The sequence below is a fragment of the Erpetoichthys calabaricus genome, chromosome 5, assembly GCF_900747795.2.
Source record: "Erpetoichthys calabaricus chromosome 5, fErpCal1.3, whole genome shotgun sequence".
NCBI classification, from domain to species: Eukaryota; Metazoa; Chordata; class Cladistia; order Polypteriformes; family Polypteridae; genus Erpetoichthys; species Erpetoichthys calabaricus.
In genome coordinates this window covers 2,791,886-2,807,438 of record NC_041398.2, presented here as the reverse complement: position 1 = coordinate 2,807,438, position 15,553 = coordinate 2,791,886, and the positions used below count along the sequence as shown (strand labels likewise).

The following is a 15,553-nucleotide window of genomic DNA, read 5'->3' as shown; positions in this document are numbered from 1 at the left end:
ACCTAGTTTTAAATCCTAAAAAAAAATAAAAGAATACTAATTATGCACACACTGAGTGTGGATTGTCACAAGACAGTTACGAATTCTGTAAGAGATATTATCATAATGATTTTTTTACCAAATTAAACAATGGTACAAGGACACGTATTTCACAGATGATTGCAAATCTCAAATACATAAACTGCTTAGTGCCGGTGTTTCGACCAAAAACCGCACTCAGAGTGACAGACAGCCGAGAGATCCAAAGAAACTCCTCACCAACAGAACTGCAGAATGCATGAAGAAATTGTCAATAAAGATAAAAATGATATTTGAGTCCGCAGCATCAGAGGTGAATCTTTATCTCTGTGAACTAGGGAATCCATTCCTGGATGGGTTTATCCATTCCTGGGAATTTTAGAATCCCGCATTTCATTCCCGGGAATCCCGGGCGCCCAGGGATGACACAGTGCACGGGCATCTCACTCGTGAACGGTTTTAGAAAGACCAACACTTATTTTTAATAAAACTACTGCAATATGTTGACACAAATAAAAGACTAACCTTATATACAAGCAGTTCATGCCGTCAAATAAGTACATGTGCTTTCTACACTCTTATTACCACAACTAAAGGTACAACGTCCTCACAGGTGGCGCAGTGGTAGTGCTGCTGCTTTGCAGTAAGGAGACTGTGGAAGATTGTGGATTCGCTTCCCGGTTCCTACCTGTGTGGATAGCGCTTTGAGTACTAAGAAAAGCGCTATATAAATGTAATGTAATGTAAAATGTTGGCCTAACATACTTCAGAACTTCAGTCAAAGCTTCATGATGTTCAAGTCATTTCTCCTTTTTCACCCAAGTTTCTATAATTTATCATTTATTAGGTAACCTATTGTTTGTTATCATGCACCCGAGCAGGTGGTTTTTATCCAAGTTCAATTAACTGTGTTTTCCACTATCATTTCAATCTTCTAAAAACATCAAAGCACCCAATGTTAGAATTTATAAATGATCTCTTTCTTTTATATTTAATCACATTACTCACTTATTCTAACACTCCCAGGTGACTCTTCTCCTTCTCTCCCATTTCCCTCGATGATTTTCTCCTCAGACTCTGATAACTCTGATTTCAGCTCTGAAGAATTCTCCTGCGTAGCCAGTTGTCCCGTACTAGTGGGCCAGGGCTGTAAACTGGATGGAGATTCTTCACAGGAATCTTGCTTGAAAATATCCTCAGTTTCATACTTTTGAAGTTCAAGACCAATGGAAAAATCATTCAGATCCTCAGGTTTAATGGCAGCAGTCACCATCTTGCACTCCTCCTCCTCTTTAAAAACTGAAATTCTTTCTTCGTGATCCTCTAGCTTCACACACACATCCTCTGGTGTGAGCCGCTTACAGTCTTCTTCTTTAATGTCCACCGTCCTTTCATCCACGCCATCTTCTTTGGCAGAAGCCATGCTTTGTGGGAAACTTTTCTCTCTCTTTAAGTAAGTGTCTGCCCTTCTCTTCTAAGATCCACTTCTCACATGGACAGCCCAGTGTATAACCATGTGAAATAGGAAAGCCCTGTGAAAATGAAAGTGTAGAATTAACTTCATAAAGTCAGTAAAAATAATGAGCACATTTCAGGGTCACAGTGCTCTCCATGAGGTTTGGTTCAAAGACACATTTTTCTTGATTTCCTCCTCTGCCTCACAGTTTAAAATTATAAATCAAACAATTCAGATGTGATCAAAGTGCACTGCAGACCTTCATTAAAGGGGATTTGTATACATTTCAGTACCACCATGTAGATATGACAACACTTTATCTACACAGCACCATCATGTTTGGACACCGCAACGGCAGGTCTATTAAAGCCGTCATATTTAGGGCTTTGTTGGATATCCTCGCTGGACTTGAACTGCGCATCGGGAGCTTCATTCTGTTAAGTTGTTATATTTTATATCTTATATATGTGCTCCTATTTGTGGGATTACAGGACTGCATCCCGACTGGGAGTAGGACATTCGGGTTTGTAGGAGGTTACTCATGACGGTTGTGTTTTATGGGAGAGAAGAATAAAAAGTGTGTGACTAACATCAAATGTGTTGTGTTGTTATTTAAGTTTAACATTCGTATTCGAGGATGGCTGCTAATTATAGAATCCTGCCTGCATTTGACAAGAGAAAGGCATACAAGAGCTGGAAAAATGAAGATTTAATATGGAGACGGGTTACTGAGCTTAGAAATAAAAAACACGCACTTGGGGTTGGACTGTCGCTTACAGGGACAGCATTGAGATGTCACTTTGAGCAGAAGACCTGAACTAAGATGAAGGTGCGACTATTCTGATAGAAAGGCTTGATGTTGTGTTTAAAGGAGAAAAAGGATCGTAACTATGAGGCATATTCAGATTTTACAGAATTAAAAGGGCGAGTGCAGTTTCTATGGTGGATTACATCATCGATTTGGTGCAGAGATACTACTGATGGGTAATTCAACGTCAAATCAAACTTTTGGACCTCATTATCACAGATTTTAACAAAACCAAATTTTCTGGAGATGTTCATGACATTATAAGGTAGCTGTAGTAAACAATTGGCTGATTTTAAAATATAGATTATTTAACTATTCAAATTTGAGTATTATAATCACTCATAACATGGTCATTTATTCATTTTGGGGACAGCATAGTACAGTGGAACCTCGGTTCACGAACGTCTCGGTACACGAAAAACTCTGTTTACGACCAAAAAGTTCGCCAAACTTTTGCCTCGGTTCACGACCACACACTCGGTATATGAACAAGCCAGTTTCCCTTTCGGTTTGTTCGCGCTGATGATTTCCCCAAGTGTTGCATTGTTCTCGGTCAGATGTGCGTGCTTTTGCTGTGAACTCTTTGTGCTCTATTTCATTTCCCTTCCAGTTCGTATGCGCCGATTACTGTATTTAAAATCGTGTTCAGCCTCTCCCTGTTCATTGTTCTCAGTCAGACGTGCGTGCTTTACCTGTGAACTCTTTGTGCTCTACAGTATTTTGTGTGCTTTTGCAGTTAACCATGGCTTCTAACCAAGTGAAGAGTGGTGAGAAGAAAGTTTTGCAGAAAATTGAAATCGAAGTAAAGAAAGAAATTATTGAAAAGTATGAGCGTGGCGTTCGTGTTACTGATCTTTCTGCCGAGTACAAGAAGTCAAAACCTACGATTTCGACTATTCTAAAGCAGAAAGAATCTATTAAAGCAGCTGATATTGCAAGAGGACTTATAGCGTTAACCAGGCAGAGGCTTCAAGTGCTGGAAGAGGTGGAAAAACTGTTTACCAGTTTACTCATTTACCAATTTGAGAACCCTCCTGCTTTCAAGCAGCACAACGTGAACAAAGCCAGACTGCCAGTGATGTGGAGGGCAAACACGAAGGGTTGGGTCACAAGGACTTTGTTTTTGGAATTGCTGCATGAGGCTTTCGTTCCCACCAGCTAAACAGCTAAAAACACCAGAAACCCAAGAAATCACAAGAGAGAAAACACCTGAAGGAAAACATCCCTCCATCGCGGAGCCAGACTCTCCCTCAAAACTGTAACCTCCTGTCCACTCATTTTCTCCTCACTTCATGCCAGACCTCGACTCATGCAAGGTTAGTTTTCTTGGTGGTTTATGGTTTAGTTTTTGTATTACAGATTTTTCAAATGTTCCTTTTTTCCCCTGTGCTTAAAACTCATTAAAAAAAAAGTGTTTATACAGCAGTCGGTTGCAAGGCTATAGCGCGAACTGCTGCAATGTTACAGAGAGACAGACAGACAGACAGAGAGAGAGAGCGTGTGCTGCTGAGAGGGAGCCTGGGTGTTTGTGTCAGTGTTATTCAATGTTTTTACATTAGTTTACTATTACACTGTGCATTCTATGGCGTAATTAACTATATTTGTGCTTAAAAATCTTTAAAAAAATATATTTACATACAGCTCGTACGGTCTGGAATGGATTAATTGTTTTTACATACAATCCTACGCAGGAAATTGCTTCGGTTCACGACCAAATCGGTTTACGACCAGAGGTTTGGAACGAATTATGGTCGTGAACCAAGGTTCCACTGTATTTTCACAAACTATATTGCTGGAAAACAGCTTTAAAACAACATGAGAACCATTTCTGTTCAACTTATATTTAGGTAGAAATAGCCAGTCAAAGTCCTAATTCAGCATGGTGTTCAAACTTTTTAATCTTAAATCTCCTTATCATTGTTGATCCAAGACACATGCAATTTCAGTTCCATGGGTCACTCAGATGACCAAATCAGCAGGCCAAGTCTCATTAAAATCTGTGACGATGAGGTCCATAAGTGTGATGATGTGACATGGAGTGACCTGCATGTGTAGATGTAACATGGCTGTCCTGATGCTGTGTGAGCTTTTAAGCTGCTGGACACAGCGTGTTTAGATACAAACCAAAGGCAGCTGGCATTAACAGCACAGATGGCACTTACTTTTGCTTCAGTGGAATTGGCGCTAATGAGAATTTTTGTAGTAAAGTCAAGTCTGGTGACAATGGGCATTACTGTCACACAAGAAACTGTGTATTTCACCAGTCAGACAACACAACAGGTGGCATTTGCAAAGCAGCCAGAAGAAGTCGCCATTGCCAGGCAAAAATCTGTTAGACAAATTTGGTAGGAGATCAAAATGCATTATCGTCAGAGCACTGGGCTAAAGACTGAACAAAAATAAATGAACAGGTGATAATAGCAGAGGAGACTGGAAAATACAGAGGACTGTGAAGAATGAAACATGACGTCATCTACAAAGGAATCAAACTCAGACACATTTAGTGTTCTGGTCGAATCTTTAGGATTAGCGGTAATTGATTCTACTGGCACACTCACAGTCTATGGAGAGAAATGCTTAGACAACGACATTAGTCAGCCTGACCAGAATGAAGTCAAAAAGCTGAGGAACTCAAACATTTCAAGCAGCAGAGCTTTCATATTTGGAGGTGGCAAAGTTGTGAATTCCACCAAACGAGTGAAAATTCCTGTAAAGATTCGAGAGACACGATGTGGCACTGAAACAGAAGTGGTGCCAGCTGAAATGCCAATGTGGTTCAGTAAAACATCCTTAAAAAGGGCAGGGACACTTTTAGATAATTAAAATGACAAAGCAGTGATGTTTAGTCAGCCAGTGACTCTTGAATTAACCAGCTCTGCTCATTACTGTGTGAGCATCTCAGATCAAGAAATAAAAATGATAAGCATTGTGAACGTGAGATTCTAAGAGTCTCAGAAAACAGGAGTGCAGGAGAGAAGTAAAAGGCTTTGTTAAACCTTCACCTCCAATGTGGACCTCATTCACTGGACCAATTACACAAACTGATTCACTGCACAGGTAACAAAGAGGCAGAGTGGGCTTCCTAACTTAAATAAATTGTTGAGAATTGTGAGACTCGACTGAAATACGGCAAACCCAAACTCAGAGCAGCTGTTGGTTTGCCGCTAGCCTATGAATACAAAGAAACTGCGGCTACAGACTGACATGAATGTCAAACAGGAGTACGGGGTCTTCACATCATTGACACATTCACACGTTTCACTGCAGGAAGTGTTGTAAAGACAAAGAGACCGTCAGAAATTGTGACACAATTCATTCATTCGTTCTCAGATAAGAGTACATGGCGCTCCTCAGAAACTACTTAGTGATAATGGTGGGGAATCAGAGAGATGGCAGAGAATTTTAACATTGAAACAAAGACCACCGCTGCATACAGTCCCTGGGGTAATGGACTACCTGAGAGACACAATCAGATACTCACAGAAATTATACAGAAAGTGATAAAGAATACTGGATGTGACTGTTAGTGCCAGATTAGCGCCACTGGGCACTAATGGTAAAGAATACCATGCACAATATTTATGGGTACAGCTCATATCAGCCGGTGTTTGGTCGAAATCCAAATCTTCCTTGTGTTCTTGTGGACAGACCACTCGCCCTAGAAGGCACCACTAGGAGTGTGTCAGTGGAGCACATATTCCAGCGCCGCACACTCCAAAAAGAGCATTTACTGAAGCAGAGTGTTCAGACTGAATATGGAGAGCACTCCAGAGACAGGTGAATTCTGAAAATGATAAATCTGAGACAAAGTGGATGACAAAAGAGTGGACTGTGCAGAATGGAAGGGACCTGCAGATGTCATTGGACAGGATGGAGTTGTGAAATGTGTCAGACGTGGAGGTGCTCTTGGAAGGGCCCACCATTCTAGACTACGTAAAGTCAACGGTAAAGGTGACAATCGACATACCAGAGAGAGATGAAGAGAGAGATTTATCTAACACTACATCAGATAATGAAGACACTGGAGATGAGAAGGAGCCTCTAAACTCTTCAGTCCCAGTAGAAGATGTTGATGTTGAAATTGAGCAAACTCACGGGTTAAGACGGAGTCATTGTGTTTGTCTAAAAAAGGGGAAAACTGTGAGATATGTGGACGGAGATGGTGGCATACAGATAAAGTATTAGATTGGGCTGGCAAACCAGAACTTGGTATAATTTACAGTTTACTGATCCTGACAGCATTGCTGACACAGAAAGGTCTGTTGACACATCAAGTGTGGATAATCTGCAAGTTGAACCAGAAACTAATGAACTGCAACTATGGGACTTGTGTGTGGAAATCACGGAGATATCAGCTGAGTCAGCAAAGCAGGAAGAGATAAGCAGCTGGAAAAGAAATGGAGCATCTGAGGAGGTGGAAAACCACAAGATGGATATGCCCTTTAAAAAGAAACTTAAGAGTTGGTCTCATCCATTGTGGGAGATGGACATCTGAAGCTGAGCTCCTTTACCAGTGGTGTTATTATTTCTTATTTTCCCGAGGTATCCTGTGTTTATCCAACCCGATGGTTCTATTACAGTTTATGCAAGCATATATAAACAAGAAAGGGGGTCAGAAAGAAATGGAAAAGAAACCTAAAGTTACATCTAAGCCTAGACAGGCAAGTCCAAGTTCAAGGTACGGCCTATCAGAGACTGACCTGGAACAGCCAGGCAAAAGCCCAGACTCCTCTGGACCATGGTCCACTGCATCGTCTCCAGTTGAGAGCGAAAATGGGAGTGAATATGCTAGTGATGCAGGTCATGATAGCTCGACAATTGGAGAAGATCACGTGAAACTGGAAAAGGCCTTGCAGTCCGCGCTTTCACCTACTCCTTGCGAGCCAGGAACATCAGCTGTAATAGAGCTCACCGCTTCACCTACAGTGCACGAAAGCAGAAATGATCTGTCCAAACTGAAGGTGATGATCGCTGAGCTCAAGCAAGAGATAAAGAATGAGATAAAGAAATAGATAAATATTATGCTCAAGACAAAAGGGAAGATAAGCGAGAAGACGCGGCGGGAGCTGCAAGAGCTGCGGCAGTAGCTGCAAGAGCAGTGGCAGGATAATAAAGACTCAGAGAAACGCGTATATAATCGCTTTGAGGTGGCCTTTAAATGTATGCTGGAAAAAACTGAGGAGAACATTCAGGAAAATGCGTCTAAACTGAGCACATTTGCCGATCAGCTGGAGGATGTTAAGCAGACATTCACAACTCAAATTGAAACAGCTGAAAATCTACCATCCATTGCTGATGGAAAAGCAACAGCTGAGAATTCTGAATGCAAAAAACATGGAGACAGACTTGCTGCTCTGGAAGATGGATGCAGAAGGAATAATATTAGAAGTGAAGGTCTCCTTGAGAATTATTAAAGTCCAAACCCAGTGAAATTCATAGCTGAACTATTGTCCAAAATAATTGGAGAGGACTTTAAATCAGACACCGAGATAACTGCAGCTTATCGCATACGGGGATCGAACAACTCTAAGCATAGGACTTTTATTGTGCGCTTCAAGAAGTTACAATCTAAATTAAATGTAATGTCACTTCTCAGACAGAAACAAAAGATTATGTTTGAAAGTAACCTCATTCGTATTTTCCCTGACTTCTCACCCTCAACAGCTACTAAGTGTGCCTCTTTTAATAATATTAAACAGCGCTTACGAAAAGCCGATAACAGATACAGCCTCTTGTATCCTGCCAAACTGAAAGTGGAGATTCAAGGCAAATATTACATATTTACCAGTAGAGAGGAAGCAGATAAAGAGTTAAGAAAGTTGATCCCGATACTTTCCTGAAATAAGACCGTAAGTCGCACCCTGTCATGGCATCGTAAAGAAGACATCACCGGCTGTCTGATCCACTTGCAATGATACTGGTACTGTAATTATACACCCTGTTCCCTTCTCGATCACCATCTGTTTTTATTTTAATTACAATTATATGCATATATGTACGTATGTGTGGAAGAAATTAAATTAGTAACATACACCACTGCTGGGGGGCTTGTTTTGTTTTGGACGTGCTCTGTCTCTAGGTATGTCAGAAGGACTGGGACTTTGTGAAGTGGGGTTCAGACTCACGTGGGGAGGCAAAGCGGGGTTGGGGGACCAGGAAGGGAGATAAAGAGAGCAAGCTATCTCTAATCTATTCTTTTAATCCTTATAATTATAATTACCAAAGTAGCAACAGACTGCACGGCAATAACACCTGGGAAAATTTGAAATTAAGGTTAAAGGAGTCTCACTTTTGGTAAAGACTACAGAATGACATCAAAAATTCAGAATCAATGACTCCATGACGGGACAGTTAACTTTGTGAGCTGGAATGTTAAAGGCCTGAATCACGAATTAAAAAGAAAGAAGGTATTCTCTCACCCAACAGGTCTAAATGCTAAAATAGTATTTTTACAGGAGACCCACTTACTAATCAAGGATCATTTCCGGCTGCAAAAAGACTGAACTGGCAAAATGTTCCATTCCAGCTCTACAAAGAAAATTAGAGGTGTGGGAATTCTCATACATAGAACAGTCTCATGTGTAGCATCAGATGTTGTATCTGATCCTGAAGGGAGATACATCATTGTTATGGGTAATTTATTTAATTGTAAAGCGATTTTAATAAATGTTTATGCACCCAATGTGGACGATAGCGAATTCATCCAAAATGTATTTACATCCATTCCCAATGTGAACACTCATAAAATTATAATGGCTGGGGATTTTAATTGTGTTTTAAATCCAGACCTAGACAGGTCTCCTGCCACACGGGTGATGACATCTAACACTGCAAGGACAATCACACAGTTTGTAACTGACCACAACTTATCAGACCCCTGGAGATTTCTAATCCCAAATTCAAGAACATATTGCTTCTTCTCACCAGGGCATCATTGCTACTCAAGAACTGATTATTTTTTTGTAGATAATAATTTCTTGCCTACGATTAAATTCTGCAAGTACGACGCGAATGTTATTTCTGACCATGCCCCTTTGATCCTGGAGATAAAATCATTATGCCCCACATATTCATCTCGCAGATGGCATCTTAACCCACTTCTATTAGCAGACGAGAACTGTACAGAATTTATATCAAAACAAATCAGCTTTTTCCTAGAGACAGATACATCCTCATAGGTCTCTGTATGAACACTCTGGGAAACCCTGAAGGCCTTCTTAAGAGGACAGATTATCTCAGATCTTTCCCACAGAAATAAACTGGACACCAAGCAGGTATCAAAGCTAACCAACAAAATTACTAGAATAGATGAAGAACATGCCAGGTGTCCAAGTGAGGCTCTGCATTCAGAACTCAGCCTCTTAACAACTAAAGAAACTGAACAACTCATTTATAAATCCAGACATAATTACTATGAACACGGAGAGAAAAGTAATAAGCTCTTAGCTCAATAAATCCACAAGCAAGAAGTTCACAATGCAATCCCAGTAATCACCAACAGAAACAGAGACAAAATCATTGAAAATAAAAATATAAAGCACACACTTAGAGACTACTATAAATCCTTATATTCTACTGAGTTTAAAGAAGACAACACACAATCTAATGCATCTCTGTATACATTACAGATACCACAAATAGATACTCATAGTGCAGAGGAATTGGATAAACCTCTGGCGCTATCAGAATTACTAGATGCTATAAAGTCACTTCCGAGTGGGAAAGCAGCAGGCCCCGAATTCTCATTTAGAGGATCTGTGCAGAACTTTTTCAAAACCCAGCAAGATCTGATCAATAACATTTTAGAATAAGCTTTTAAAGCACTGAGGAGGCAGATTCTTTACCCTATTCTCTTTTGTTTCTCCATTTATCTGTATTCACTTATTAATTTATCTATTTGCTTATTTTTACTAGGTTTAAGTTTTATTCTGTTTCCCATGCTCTCTTTCTCAGGGTTGGGGGTTGATTTGTTTTCAATCCTGTTCTTGTAAAATTGATCTATTTGTATGGAATGTTGTGTGATTTCAATACAATCAAAAAAAAATTTTTTTTAAATAAAAAGACTTCAGCAGGAATCGCACCTAAAGACCACCTAGTGGCACGAGGGTCTGAGACACAAGATAGGCGTGGGCTCAACAGGGATTCACCAACATGGGCATCAGAATCTGCTCATCAAGGTGTCTGAGGCGGCACTGCCAGTTTAAACAATGAGGACAGACAGTTGAACTCCAGCCCATAATAGTCGAGTCGCGGCTGTGCTGAGCTCTGCAGCTTTCACATTTGTATGACTTTATATGGTTGGATTCAAACAGCCCTGATGGGTTCACCACTACCCTGATTTGAGTCATGATCTTCATTTAACACGGCCATCTCTAGTAAGCAAAGGAATAAAAGTACAGAGAAATACTGAAAGTAGTTGTAAAGGATAAAAGACATTAAATAAAACAATACCGTTTCAAATATCACAAAAAATGTATTCGTAATGCCAGATGTAGATTTTACTGTATTCCTTCTGCCGCACTAGCTTGTGTAAGGTTTGTATTTTTTATTTCCCATTAAACAAATCAAAGTCTCTCTGTTACAGTGAAACCGCACGAGCATCTTTCCTGATAAGAAAATACCAACGAATGAAATCATTATTTAAATTCTATTATTGTAAAGCACTTTGGCCACAGCATTCCTATGTTGTTTTAAATGTGCCATATAAATAAATTTGACATTTAAAATTTTTTCTAATAGGTCTCAGTATGAGACAAACTGGTGGAAATAAAACCTGAACGCGCCCTGTAAAGTTACATCGTTCGCCGCCACTTTAACCGATGACGGCTTTAAAGGAAAAAGGAAAAAAACACAAAGAAAACGCACAGCTCGAGAAAAATCAGAAATGAACGACAGGGGGCCGTGCGGGACCGAGCGGCTGAACAAACGCGTGCCCGACGGACAGCAAAGTTCGGAGCATGCGCGAAATCAAAAGGAGAAACGGCACGGAAAAGTGCACGAGAGCAGACGCGATCCCGACTTAACGCGCTTCCGCCAAGTCAGATGTAGCATTACATTTCACGGGACATCGACCGGAAAATAAATTAACGTAGCAGCAGCTAAAAGTGCGCGACCCCCGTCATCCACAGTAAACTCGTGAAGGTGCGATTTGCTGTGCCGCCTCCTCCACCTCCACCTCCACCTCCACGTAGAGCTCAATCCCCAACATTTAAAAGCGAACCACGCGGCGTCAGGCAAATTTAAAGCCGCCCAGCATGTCGCGATCTTCCTCACTGCTGGCATTCCTACCGGTACGCGATCGCCACGTTCGACTTTGTGTCACCTTCCGCACCTTTGCTTGATGTTACGGCCGTGAAGAAGTCGGAGCGCGAGGGTCTCATAAGATCAAACTAGTGATGGGCTGCTGGATACTGAAGTGTCGAGCTCTCCATATGCCACTATGACGCTTGTTTGAAATGCTCCGGTCACGTGATTTTGAGGCACGCTAGCGTCATGACGTCATTGATATCGGCGCCGTCAGCAGCCGATTGGTCAGCAACCTCATCTGCTGAACGGCTTTGGCTCAAAGCGTCAAAGCAGTTGACCCTGCTGCATCTGTAATAGTGATGGGAAGTTCGGATCATTTTACCGACTCGACCTTTGAGTCTCGTTCAGCAAAATGAACGAATCTTTTTTCGAGTCATTTCGTTCATTTTAGCAAAATATAATCAAAATGTTACCTGTTACCTCTCTAACACATCTACTGCTTACACAAATGTTGACCACACTACAAACAAGACAAAATTATAATGCTATAAGAAACAGAAAATATTAATTCATTGTTACCTGGGTCTTTAGTCTATGATTCGCTACTACTGAGCCGGTAAGTGGTCACGTGACAAAAGAATGAAAGACTCGAAAGACTCGAGGAATGAACTACACTGTAATCAATTCTCTTTACTGCGTAGGTTAAGCTTATGGGGCTATCACGTGATGAACGAACGACTCGAAAAACCCGAAGACTCGAAAAAAAAACTATAGAAAGTTGCGCATGCGCGACTGAACGAATTACTCCCACGAGACGACTCGTTCTTCCCGAGTCTCATTAAAGATTCGTTCAAAAGAACGACCCATCACTAATCTGTAAGGTGTGCTGACGCGAGTTTAAATCCTAGTTGGGGCTCGCGTATGGTCCCTGCCCAAAGTTTTAAAACAAGGACTTTTTAAAAGAGCTAAGTAGTACTTGTCTGTAAGTTAACAAATACGTTTAGCAGACATTATGAATGATTCACACGGGTAACCTCGTTCCTTGTTGTGTAGTCTTGTCCACCTACAATCCGTAACAAATTAATAAGCATATTTTGCGTAAGGCAGGACGTTTTATAACAATCCAGCGCCTATTCCACCCCATGTCGATCATATCAGAGAGGCTAAGAAACGCTTCACTAAAGCCGACTTGTATCTGCGCACGACACTCCTCATTAAACGTTTTTACTACTCAGTGATTCCCAGATCTGTAGCTGATTTGTATTATTGATTTCCAAAAAGCAATGTGAGTAAAAGCGAGCTCTGTGTAACTAATCACAACTGTCTTTAAAACAGAATCAGTGCAATCGACAGCGTCTAGTATTATCCGTGTACAGACCTCCAAAATTCAACGCGTCTTTCTTTGAGGAATTCTCTGACTTGATGCCAATCTTAATTACGAACTATGACACACTCTTAATAGTCGGCGACTTTAATTTTCATATAGATAATCAGTGTGACCAAAAAGTAAAAGAATTTATGAACCTCCTGGACTCTTTTGATTTGAGACAGCTCGTTAATCAGCCTACACATAAAGCAGGTCATACGTTAGACTTAGTGATTACTAAAGGACTAAAAGTTGATATAAAGCAGGTCATTGATATTGGTCTATCAGACCATTTTCTTCTACTTTTTAATATAGAAATAATGATAGAAAACACTCATGAGAAGCATATTGTTAAAAAACGCTTCTTTGAATCAGCAGCAACTTTAAAACTTACAAACATTCTAACCAATCAGTCCGTTTATAGTGCCAACTATAATAGCGAGGAGAATGTAAATAGTAAGGTGGAAAGATTTAATACTAAAGTGAGGGCTGCTGTTGACTTAGTTGCACCTGAAACGACAGTTAAAAAATTCTCTAGCATTGTTATACCATGGAAGACCCAAAGAGTGTCTGATTTAAAGAGAACATGCCGTAGAGCTGAGCGTAAATGGAGGAAAACTAAACTAACTATTGACTATGAAATATTAAAAGTTAAAATAACAGAATACAATAACACAGTCCGTCTTGAGGGGCGCTGCTATTTCTTTAAGATTATAAATAACAATGCTAGTAATCCCAGAGTCTTATTCTCGACGATTGATCGTCTGTTAAACCCAGGTAACTCAAAGGAATGCCTCCTAAGTACTTCCAGTAAAACCTGTGAGGCTATCGCTGTATTTTTCAATCAAAAAATTAATGATATTAGAAATAACATAGTATATCTCCCCAACACTAAGGATCCTCCTAAACCCCAGTACCCCATAATAAACAAAGTAAAGTCTTTCACTAGGATAGATTTACCTGATTTACATAAAATAATTTCTCAAATGAAACCCTCCACCTGTGCCCTTGACCCAATACTAACAAATTTTTTCAAAGAAGTATCAGGCGTGCTTAGTGATAATATTCTTGACATAGTAAATTCGTCATTAGATACGGGGGTCTTCCCAGACTGTCTTAAGACTGCGGTAGTTAAACCCCTACTTAAGAAAAATAATCTCGACTCCTCTGCTCTTGAAAATTATAGACCCATCTCTAACCTGCCTTTCTTAAGTAAAATTCTAGAGAAGGCAGTCATTATACAGTTAAATGAGCACCTCAATAAACCTGCTATTCTTGATAAATTTCAGTCAGGTTTTAGAACAAATCACAGCACAGAAACTGCACCCGTTAAAGTAGTAAATGACTTGCGGGTAAATGCAGACAGAGGCCATTTATCTGTTCTCATCCTCTTAGATCTGAGTGCCGTATTTGACACCATTGATCATAATATTCTTAAGAATCGCCTTAGTCAATGGGTAGGCCTCTCTGGCAGTGTCTTATATTGGTTTGAATCCTACCTGGCAGGGAGAAAATTCTTGTTAGTTGTGGTAATTACAACTCAAAGACACATGATATTCTATATGGTGTTCCACAAGGCTCTATCCTGGGTCCACTGCTCTCTCAATCTACATGCTTCTGTAGGTCAGATTATCTCGGGACATAACGTGAGCTACCACAGCTATGCTGATGACACACAGCTGTATTTATCAATAGCACCTGATGACCCAAATCTCTTGATTCACTAACACAATGTCTAACCTGTATCTCAGAATGGATGAATAGTAACTTTCTCAAATTAAATAAAGAGAAAACCGAAATCTTAGTGATTGGCTATAATGGATAAAATGAGGCTATTAGAAATAAACTGGATGCATTAGGATTAAAAGTCAAATCGGAGGTAAAAAGCTTAGGGGTAACTGTTGACTGTAATCTGAATTTTAAATCGCTTATTAATCAGATCACTAGGACAGCATTTTTTCACTTAAGAAACATAAGAAAAGTTAGACCTCTTATATCATTGAAAGATGCAGAGAAATTAGTTCACGCGTTTGTTTTCAGTCGGCTAGATTACTGTAACGCACTCCTCTCAGGACTACCCAAAAAAGACATCAATCGTTTGCAACGAGTGCAGAATGCAGCTGCTAGAATCCTCACCAGGAAAAGAAAATCCGAGCACATCTCTCCAGTTTTGATGTCACTACACTGGTTACCTGTGTCATTCAGAATTGACTTTAAAATTCTGGTTATGGTTTATAAAGCCTTAAATAATCTCGCCCCAGCTTATATATCGGAATGTCTGACACCTTATATTCCAAATCGTAACCTCAGATCCTCAACTGAGTGTCTCCTTAGAATTCCAAGAGCAAAACTTAAAAGAAGTAGTGAGGCGGGTGGCCTTCTGCTGTTATGCACCTAAAATCTGGAATAGCCTGCCAATAGGAATTCGCCAGGCTAATACAGTGGAGCACTTTAAAAAACTACTGAAAACACATTATTTTAACATGGCCTTCTCATAACTTCACTGTAATTTAATCCTGATACTCTGTATATCCAATTCATTATAATAACTATTCATTCAAAATCTGTACTAACTCCTACTCTCTCTTCTGTTTCCTTTTCCGGTGTCCTTATGGTGGTGGCGCAACTACCCAAAGCACCATGATGTTCCAGCAATGAT

At 40.2% G+C, this 15,553-nt stretch overlaps 1 protein-coding gene across 4 annotated transcripts in view; it reads right to left on the bottom strand.

The window, feature by feature from the left end:
• Positions 1–11,805, bottom strand: part of LOC114652509 (gastrula zinc finger protein XlCGF26.1-like) — a 90,436-nt gene extending 78,631 nt beyond the window's left edge. For 2 of the 4 annotated variants that reach the window (XM_051927869.1, XM_028802879.2), the window contains exons 1-2: positions 11,614–11,805; positions 1,027–1,550 (exon numbers count right to left, since the gene is read on the bottom strand). In XM_051927869.1, coding sequence (XP_051783829.1) covers positions 1,027–1,441 — 415 coding nt within the window. In that variant the 5' untranslated portion in view covers positions 1,442–1,550; positions 11,614–11,805. Of the gene's footprint in view, positions 1–1,026; positions 1,551–11,604 lie in introns of all 4 variants that reach the window. The other 2 variants (XM_051927867.1, XM_051927868.1) reach the window with 2 other exon arrangements.
• Positions 11,806–15,553: the final 3,748 nt, after the last annotated feature.